Here is a 9954-nt window from a genome sequence, read left to right as displayed (position 1 = left end):
GATGATGATGATGAGGGAGAGCTCTGCAGAAGCTCCGGCAAAGCTGAGGACCCGTTTTACGATCGCTCGCCATTGTTCAGTGTAGTGGGAAGGTTGGTGAGGTTTCAGGAGCGTGCTGGGAAAGGAAACTAGCTCTTTCACACTGAGACTGGGTTGCTCTTCCTTTTTTAAACACATTGTGTGTGCACAGCACTCACAGAGATAAATATATAAACACTTAAACTTGAAACATTTTTGCTTATTTAATGGCAACGCTTATATTTATACAAACACATACCTTAAAAAGGTGTATGCTAGACATATGCATAAAGGATGATAGTGTATACACACACACAGAGGCACACACAATGAGAATAAATTGAATTTAAAATGAACTTAGTCTGTTCATCTCTTCTGGGTGAACTTTAAGATAAAGAAGTGTAAAGTAGACACAATTGAGACCGTTGTTGACCTCCAGTACCAATAAATACAGAGCTATGAAATAAATGGACAAGGGAGAATGTTGAATTTATTGAGGGCTTTTTTTTCTCTCTGACTGTTGATTTTGGTGTTTGGTCAATGACGTGAATAAAAATGTACTCAGAAAGTACTCAGAAAAGAAAATCTAAAAATATTATAAATATAATATTATAAATATAAATTATAAAACTATAATAAAATCCAAGGTAGTTTGACATAATATTTTGAAATATTTTAAAAACATTGTTTGTCAAATTAAAGTCACGTGGTGTGATCAATATGCAGAAATAAAACAGGAAATTATATCATAGAGAGGACCCCTGCAGACCCTCATGACTGTGTGTTAAGTATATTAAAATATAAAGTAATTTGACGTATTTACTGTATGATGAGTTAAAGTTATTTCAAGTCGTAATGGGTTTGTTCAGGTTGTCACATGATGCGAAAAAAAAACATGATATTTGTGAATTAATAATTCATGATATATGTCCAAAAATATTTTTAACCTAAAAAAATATATATATTGGAAAACTTGTTTTGAAAAGAATGTTTAAGATGTGCAGACTTTTTATTTGATGGTTACACCAGATGTCATCTTATGAAAGCAACTTGAATACATTTCTAAGCATTGAGAGCACATGTGTTTTATACAATTTTTTAAAAAGACTTTACTTTTATTTACCTTGACCGCTCTTATTTGTCAATGACCCTTCTGGTAAATCTGTTTGTGACGTTGCTGAAATCTCTTGAGGAGACATGTGAGATTATAAAGGTCTTTAGTTCAGAAGAAAAATCTGAGGAGTAAGAAACCTCTACGATATTAAAAAGATCTCTTATGTGATTTTGTTTTTCCCATGGGAAGGATTCCTGGATTTTAGTCAGCATGTCTGGACTTTACCCCGTCTTCTCCCATTATCATACATTTGACTTTCATCTGATCGCTGCAGACACACACCTTGAGCTTCTGGGTTTCATTTCGACCTAATGATTGTGATCATTGAAATCAGAATTGGCTGGATGTCAGCGGCACCACCCAGCGCAGCTATGGCTCTCGTGTCACGCCAAGGTCTGTGTCCCAGCTTTACATGCACCGCATCACTTCTTCAAAGGGGTCCGTCAGCTTTGAAGTGCTATCTCCAAACACTCATATTAGATGTTTGTTTTGTGTACCGCAGAAACAAAAAAGACCAGATTTTGGTTACATGGCACGAATGTCTGATGAATGAGAAAATAGCTATTCATCTAATGACTTACTAATTGGTTCCCGTATTACAGCCGTTTGGTTACTTCGAGTGTTCACATATCTCAAGATGAAAGAGCTGGTTTCTAGCACAGCTGTCTCTCTTCTGGGCATGTGAGATCATATGCCGTATTTCGACCTTTTTTGTGAGATTTTACATGGAAACCTTTGATGAATTGGCTCACTCTTTTAAGTTGCGCTTGTGCAATGCACTGCACATTTGTGACAGTATGGTCTTATTTACCAATTTTTTGGTATTTGCTAATGGTATTGTCTGTTCACGCTCACATTGTCCAGTACTGTTACATTTTATGTCTTCTCTTTCACCTTTTTTGTCACAAGCATGCTTTTTTATACCTCACCAAAACCCCTTTTTTGTTCAGCACTACCGTATCATTCATTGTCTACACATGGAGGATGGGCAATGTAGTCCTTGACGGAAGATGGATTAAGAACAAACAGAGTTAGGGTTGAGATTTAAAACTGTTAATTATCAATATCAACTATATATCTTTTTTTTTTTTTTATTAAATGTCTATCTTTGGTTTTTAAATAAACATATAAACAGTCCTGTTTCTGGTTCAAGGATATCAGGATTATCCAAATTCCCCACAATCATTTACACAAAAACACGAGTCACTCCATGTAATATATTGTACATTTGACACATATAGTGAAGTCCAAAAATTTGAGATCACTAGTCAAAATGCTTTACTTTTTTTGCTTTACACATTTACAAATAATGTTATGAGTACATTAATTTGAGTGAAAGGCTGAATTGAGAAATTAACATTATTTTCAGCATGTTTTGTTCCAAAACGTGTTGTGTGGAAGCAAGAAAACGGGACCTTTTGTTCAAAGTGTACTTTTTGTTCAGTGTTACTTGCAGTAGAAATAGTATGAAATCTTAAGCATTTCTTTATTTACATTGCCGTTAAAACGTTTGGGGTGGGTAAGATATTTTATTGTTTTTGAAAGAACTTATGTTCACCAATGCTGCATTTATGTGATCTAAAATACAGTAAAACAGTTATATTGTAAAATATTATTAGAATTTGAAATAAATATTTTCTGTTTGAATATATTTTAAATTGTAATTTATTCCTGTGATGGCAAAGCTGCATTTTCAGCAGCAATTACTCCAGACTTCTGTGTATCATGATCCTTCAGAAATCATTCTAACATGCTGATGTGTTTAAGAAATATTTATTATTACTATTATTATTATCAGTGTTGAAAACAGTTGTGCTTCTTACTATTTTGGTGGAAACCGTGATACATTTTTTTCAGAATCAAAATCATTTATTTGAAATAGAAATCTTTTGCAATATCATACATTTTACATATGATGAATTTAATGCATCCTTGCCGAATACACATATTAATTTCTTTAAAAAAAAAAAAACTTTTGAGCCATAGTGTGTATTACGTTTTTCAAAATCCTTAACCTTTGTTTATTATATAGTTTTCAATGAAAAGTAATCCCCAATTTTTAAAATGTGGTCTCAGATTTCTTTTCTGTATTGTTTTTAGGGTTTATCTTCACTTCAATCCCATGCTTCTTAAACTCACCCAAAATCAGTTAAAAACACTCGCACCTACCTGTTTTATATCATGTAGCCTGATCTGTGAGGAATAATCATGTCCAGGGCCGCAGCAGTGCCTGCTTGTGTCTGTATGTTGCTCAATGTTGTGTTTGTCCTGTTTGCTGTGCGGTCGATCCCTTGGACACACATTTTGTTCTTCCCTCTCTCCTTTAGGGCATTTGTGTATTTGAGTAATCTGCTCTATCCTGTGCCTTTGGTCCATCGCGTTGCCATTGTCAATGAGAAGGGAGAGGTCAAAGGTTTCCTCAGAGTAGCTGTACAGGCAATATCAGGTAAGATTGGGACTGCAAGTGTCTTGCAGAACCTACTGGTGAGTGATACATATTTCCATCTATCATTACAATGTGTAGTATCAAAGCATTGAATCAATTAAATTTAAATTAATAGTATTTTTAAAGATTAATTTTAAGTTAATTGATGACAGTAGTAATGTAAATGTAAAATCAGGGGAAATGATCATGCACAATTTAATATTCAATAAATTAAATGTATATATATATATATATATATATACAGTATCTACCAAAGAAGTTGAGTGCACGTGCTCGGCGTCATATCCAGAGGTTGTGTTTGGGAAATAGACGTATGAGTGCTGCCAGCATTGCTGCAGAGGTTGAAGGGGTGGGGGGGTCAGCCTGTCAGTGCTCAGACCATACGCCGCACACTGCATCAAATTGGTCTGCATGGCTGTCGTCCCAGAAGGAAGCCTCTTCTAAAGATGATGCACAAGAAAGCCCGCAAACAGTTTGCTGAAGACAAGCAGACTAAGGACATGGATTACTGGAACCATGTCCTGTGGTCTGATGAGACCAAGATAAACTTATTTGGTTCAGATGGTGTCAAGCGTGTGTGGCGGCAACCAGGTGAGGAGTACAAAGACAAGTGTGTCTTGCCTACAGTCAAGCATGGTGGTGGGAGTGTCATGGTCTGGGGCTGCATGAGTGCTGCCGGCACTGGGGAGCTACAGTTCATTGAGGGAACCATGAATGCCAACATGTACTGTGACATACTGAAGCAGAGCATGATCCCCTCCCTTCGGAGACTGGGCCGCAGGGCAGTATTCCAACATGATAACGACCCCAAACACACCTCCAAGACGACCACTGCCTTGCTAAAGAAGCTGAGGGTAAAGGTGATGGATTGGCCAAGCATGTCTCCAGACCTAAACCCTATTGAGCATCTCAAGGTCTCTAACATCCACCAGCTCCATGATGTCGTCATGGCGGAGTGGAAGAGGACTCCAGTGGCAACCTGTGAAGCTCTGGTGAACTCCATGCCCAAGAGGGTTAAGGCTGTGCTGGAAAATAATGGTGGCCACACAAAATATTGACACTTTTGGCCCAATTTGGACATTTTCACTTAGGGGTTTACTCACTTTTGTGGCCAGCGGTTTAGACATTAATGGCTGTGTGTTGAGTTATTTTGAGGGGACAGCAAATTTACACTGTTATACAAGCTGTACACTCACTACTTTACATTGTAGCAAAGTGTCATTTCTTCAGTGTTGTCACATGAAAAGATATAATAAAATATTTACAAAAATGTGAGTGGTGTACTCAATTCTGTGAGATACTGTATATATATATGTAGATGGCCGATATGTAGTGATTTATCATTAGTTTAAGGGAACAGAATTTTTTTTTTGGTGTTAGAGGATGTATGTAGGCCAGAGGGATTGTATATACAGTATGAAGGGCAAACTGTGTGTGACTTCTTGAGGAAGTGATGTGAAGGTGCTCTGGTTTTTCCTCCAGCTGATGAAGAGGCACCAGACTATGGCTCTGGTGTCCGACAGTCAGGCACTGCCAAGATTTCTTTTGAAGACCAGCAGTTTGAGAAGGTATTTACATTTAAACACCTATAATGAAGCAATTTTACAGAAAGGGTAGACCAAGCTGAAGAGACCAGCTTAAATTTCAGTGTCAGTCCAGGCTTCTTTTTACTAGCTTAAATGGTCTTTCTTGTCAAGCTGGTTGACCAGTATGATTGTAGCCTTTTGGAGATGCTGAGAACCAGCATTCAGAATACAACAGAGTTCTTATGGTCCTATAAAACCTGGAAACATCCGAGAATTTAAAAGTGCTATCTCCAATCCTGGAAAATCATGGAAATTAATTAAATCTTAAAAGGGTCATGATAAAGTCATGGAAATCTGCATAGCCAATATAAGCTTTTCTATGTTTGCTAATTATAGTCCAGTCATGGAAAAAAACATGTGAATTCATTGCTCGAAAGTACAATGTACACTGGACACTTGTCAATGTGGATATTCATACGACGGCATCTTACTTAAGGTATTTCTCTTTCCTGTTGATCAGTTCCAGTCAGAGTCCTGTCCTTCTGGTCTTTCACGTGCTGCTGTATCTCAGGAAGAGCTGCGAATTGTGGAGGGTGAGGGCCAAAATGCAGAGATGTCACTGTCAGCAGATGAGGTCAACAATAATACCTGTGCAAGTAAGCAACATAGAACATTCGGAACATATTAAATGAAAATTGTGATTACATCATTGGGTGATGTTTTTGTCTTTTATGCTTACCAAGGCTATGTTTATTTGATCAAAAACAAGTAAAACAGTCATTTAAAATAGCTTTTTCTATTTGAATACATTTAATATGCTCAAGAAGCCTATTATATAATTATTATCACAGTTAAAACAGTTGTACAGCTTAATATTTTTTTATGGAAACCATGATAAATGTTTTCAGGATTCTTTTATGAATAGAAAGAACAGCATTTATTTGCAATAGAAATCATTGTCTTTACTGCCTCTTTTGATCAAATAAAAAAAAGTAAAAGTATGAATAAAAGTATTAACAGTAGTGTGTGTAAGTGGAAACATGACCTACAACTTTGTGTTTCTGAAGTCTGAATCTAAATGCCAGTTTCAGCTGTCCCATGGAGTTTTCATATTTCTTTGACTTGACATCTTTTCTTTCTTGTGTTTTTTCATAGCTAACACAGAGGAGCTGGACAGCCCTGTCAAAACCGTCCCATGGAGTTTTCATATTTCTTTGACTTGACATCTTTTCTTTCATGTGTTTTTTCATAGCTAACACAGAGGAGCTGGACAGCCCTGTCAAAACCGGTCTTGATGGCGTACCGGATGGCGCTCTGGATCACTTGAGGATCGGAGAAGCCTTTACATTCAGAGTTACTGTGCTGCAGGCGTCAAGCATATCCGCAGAATATGCAGACATATTCTGCCAGTTCAAGTAAGTGCCTCTGTTCTGTTCTGAAGTCTGTTTCCACTAGCGGACACTTGTCATTGTTCTGTATCTAATTTACTTTTTTTAAACTCTTCGTTTGTAGTTTTATTCACAGGCACGATGAAGCGTTTTCCACAGAGCCGTTGAAGAACACTGGACGTGGTCCACCACTTGGCTTCTATCATGTGCAGAATGTGAGTTTTAAACTGTAACACACAGCTCCACGTCACACTGTTTTTATTAGACTGAGGGTAAAACACTTGTTTCTCTGATTTTCCAGATTGCCGTGGAAGTGACTAAGTCCTTTATAGAGTACATAAAGACTCAGCCAATCGTGTTTGAAGTGTTTGGACATTACCAAAAGCAGCCTTTCCCTTCGCTCTGCAAGGATCTCATTAGGTAGATCCTGGCGATATTTATTATTTCCAACTCTGATTAATACATGCTACAAATGTCTGGATTCATCCATCAAATATACTGAAATGACAGCCAGAATTTTTTTTTCAGCCCATTGCGCCCATGCAGACGACAGTTCCCGAGAGTCATGCCTCTTTCCAAACCAGGTGAGGGCAATGAATGTATATGACCATTTTTTATGAACATTAACATAGATGTGTCCTGCCAGGCTGAAGCTGTTTAGCACATATTCTTTGCTTCGTTGTTGTATTGCCTTTTTTATGTTGCTGTTTGGGGTTCATGTGCCCATGTCACAGTCTTTATGTTGTTGGTGGTGGGTATAGCCGCAGATAACGACACCCCTCCTGATCGGGAGAAGAACCTGGAGCTGATTCGCCACCTGCTGCCAGAGGTCTTCAGTGGGGCTCTGGTGGACTCGCTGTCAAGCCACGCCCTCAATGCAGCAGGCATGGCTGTTTCCTACCTCCTTGAGGGGGAGGAGCAAGCCAGACTGCCGGCCCCACCCTTGTCTATCTGTTCAGTAATAAAAGCGCAGAAGCCGGGTCTGTAATGGTTCTGAGTGCCTAAGGCCAAAGAATGTCCCTGAAACTGAACCTCTGGTCTGTCTAATGCACTTGTAATAATATAATATAACATAACATATACAATTTGATTAAGAAACATCTCTTATCATGTGGACAATGTTTGTGCTGCTGCTTAATATTTGTATAGAAAAAGTGGTACTTTTTTCAGACTCTTTGATGAATAGAAAGTTCAAAAGAACAGCATTAATTTGAAATAGAAATCTTTAGTAACATTATAAATCTCTTTACTGTCACTTTTGATCAATTTAACGCGTCCTTGATTAATAAAAGTATTTTTTCCCCCTTTTTTCATACTTACTCAGAACTTTTGAATGGTAATGTATCTCTGTTTCCATAAAAATATTAAGCAGCACAGCTATTTTTAACACTGAAAAGAAACATTTCTTGAGCACCACATCAGCATATTAGAATGATTTCGGAAGGATCACGTGGCACTAGAGTAATGACTGCTGAAAATTCAGCTTTGCCGTCACAAGAGTAAATTGCATTTTAAAATGTATTAACATAGAAAACAGTTACTTTAAATTGTAACAATATTATCAAATAAATGCAGCCTTGGTAAACATACGAGACAATCTGGAAAAACATAATTATTCCAAACTTTTATTAAATTATTCCAAATTATACTTGGACATTTTCTTGGATTTTTTAAACATACAAATAGGTGATATTTAGACAAAGTGTCCACTCACTTTCCCCAATTCACTGGGAGTCACACAAACTCTCTGCATTGACAGACTGAAGGACGCTTTGTTCCAGGGACTGCGTTTCGGCCTGATAATACTGTGTGTGGGTGTATGTCTTTTTCTCTCCCTCAGCCTCTCCATACAAACCTCATCAAGCAGATGGACAATTCTAGCCTTTTTCTCTGACATCATTCACCAGAAATAAACTGATGAATAGTGCTGGAATAAGAATGTATCAGTGCATGAGTAAATCTGGTTCTGTCACTTGAAACTGTGCTTGATGATGCAGTGGTCCCTTAATATCTGCAGGATAGTAGTTTTGGATCATTATTATTAAATATTTGGTTATTGGTTGTTAGTTTTTATTAGATTTCTTGTCTCTGGATATACAGTATCATATTCACTGGTTTGTCTTACAGAAAGAGAAAAATTGAAAAAAAAAATTATGATAAGTATTCATAATGATATGTATTAGTTAAGTATGAGTTACAGGAAAAGTTCATCCTCAAATGAAAATTCTGTCATAATTTACTCACTTCATCTTATTCTTTTGTTTTTCTGTGGAACTTCAAAGTAAAGTTTTGATCAGTTTTTGTTTTTTCAATATAATGTAAATGAATGTGGACTGGGGCTGTCAAACTGCAAAATGACTAAAAAAGCACAAAGAATTAAAAAAAAAAGAATCTTCTGAGGCCGCACAATATCTTGACATCTTGTTCATGTAAGCACATGAAAGAAGTATAGAAGTCTGATTTCTTTCAATTAGCTTTGTATATTGCGTCTAGTTAAATGAATCACTAATCTGGTTCTCTGTTTCATCTCAATATGTAGCTATCATATGAATTAACAAGGCTTGCAATATGAGTTATGAATGAATAACTTTCACGATACCTTTATGGTGCTGTACTAAAAAAGCACAAAGAATTAAAAAAAAAAGAATCTTCTGAGGCCGCACAATATCTTGACATCTTGTTCATGTAAGCACATGAAAGAAGTATAGAAGTCTGATTTCTTTCAATTAGCTTTGTATATTGCGTCTAGTTAAATGAATCACTAATCTGGTTCTCTGTTTCATCTCAATATGTAGCTATCATATGAATTAACAAGGCTTGTAATATGAGTTATGAATGAATAACTTTCATGATACCTTTATGGTGCTGTTTTTTTTGGTCATTTGGTTGTTCGACAGCCCTAGTCCTTGTTAACTTACATGGAAGAAAGTGGCCAGAATATTCTTCAGAAATTCACCTTTTATGTTCCAGGGAAGAAAGAAAGTCATTTTTCATTTTAGGGTGAATTATTCCTGTAATAATTCTGCTTGGCATGTGCAGATGTTCAGGGATCACTGTAATTCACTTGACTTTATTCATCTTAACAGCAGTGTGCCTTTACATCGGACTCCTGATCTCCCACTGCTGCTCCTCTCTAACTATGGTCTATTCCTCCTCTTATGCTGTGGTGCATATCTTGCTCTCTCCTGTGAAACTCTAGTATCCCTTTCATCTGCCATTGAATTTTTATATCCATTGTTCTAGATTAACGCGATATTGATTTGACGCTCTTTCTCGCTCTGTCTTCCTCTGCTTTCTGCATAGTACCTGCCACCAAACTGACAGCTCTCACACGACCCACGGCAGGACCGTGCCACTGTAAATACGACCTGATGGTCTTCTTTGAAATCTGTGAGCTAGAGGCCAATGGAGAGTAAGTGTCTTGTATAACCGTTGACCTTTTCACTTTAAATTGGCGTCTGA

At 37.1% G+C, this 9954-nt stretch overlaps 1 protein-coding gene across 1 annotated transcript in view; it reads left to right on the top strand.

Moving 5' to 3' along the window:
* The window catches only part of LOC107752654 (kinesin-like protein KIF1A), a 97841-nt gene that overhangs the window by 54409 nt on the left and 33478 nt on the right, over positions 1 to 9954 (top strand). Inside the window, exons 25-34 of the mRNA XM_016568685.1 lie at positions 3 to 92; positions 3460 to 3578; positions 5061 to 5146; positions 5625 to 5760; positions 6357 to 6519; positions 6617 to 6707; positions 6794 to 6912; positions 7021 to 7076; positions 7254 to 7472; positions 9796 to 9904. Of these exons, the coding sequence (XP_016424171.1) occupies positions 3 to 92; positions 3460 to 3578; positions 5061 to 5146; positions 5625 to 5760; positions 6357 to 6519; positions 6617 to 6707; positions 6794 to 6912; positions 7021 to 7076; positions 7254 to 7472; positions 9796 to 9904 (1188 nt within the window). The remainder of the gene's footprint in view (positions 1 to 2; positions 93 to 3459; positions 3579 to 5060; positions 5147 to 5624; positions 5761 to 6356; positions 6520 to 6616; positions 6708 to 6793; positions 6913 to 7020; positions 7077 to 7253; positions 7473 to 9795; positions 9905 to 9954) is intronic.

This window comes from Sinocyclocheilus rhinocerous, unplaced genomic scaffold (assembly GCF_001515625.1).
Source record: "Sinocyclocheilus rhinocerous isolate Xijiao unplaced genomic scaffold, SAMN03320098_v1.1 scaffold1733, whole genome shotgun sequence".
NCBI lineage: Eukaryota > Metazoa > Chordata > Actinopteri > Cypriniformes > Cyprinidae > Sinocyclocheilus > Sinocyclocheilus rhinocerous.
This window is presented reverse-complemented; position numbering and strand designations above follow the sequence as displayed.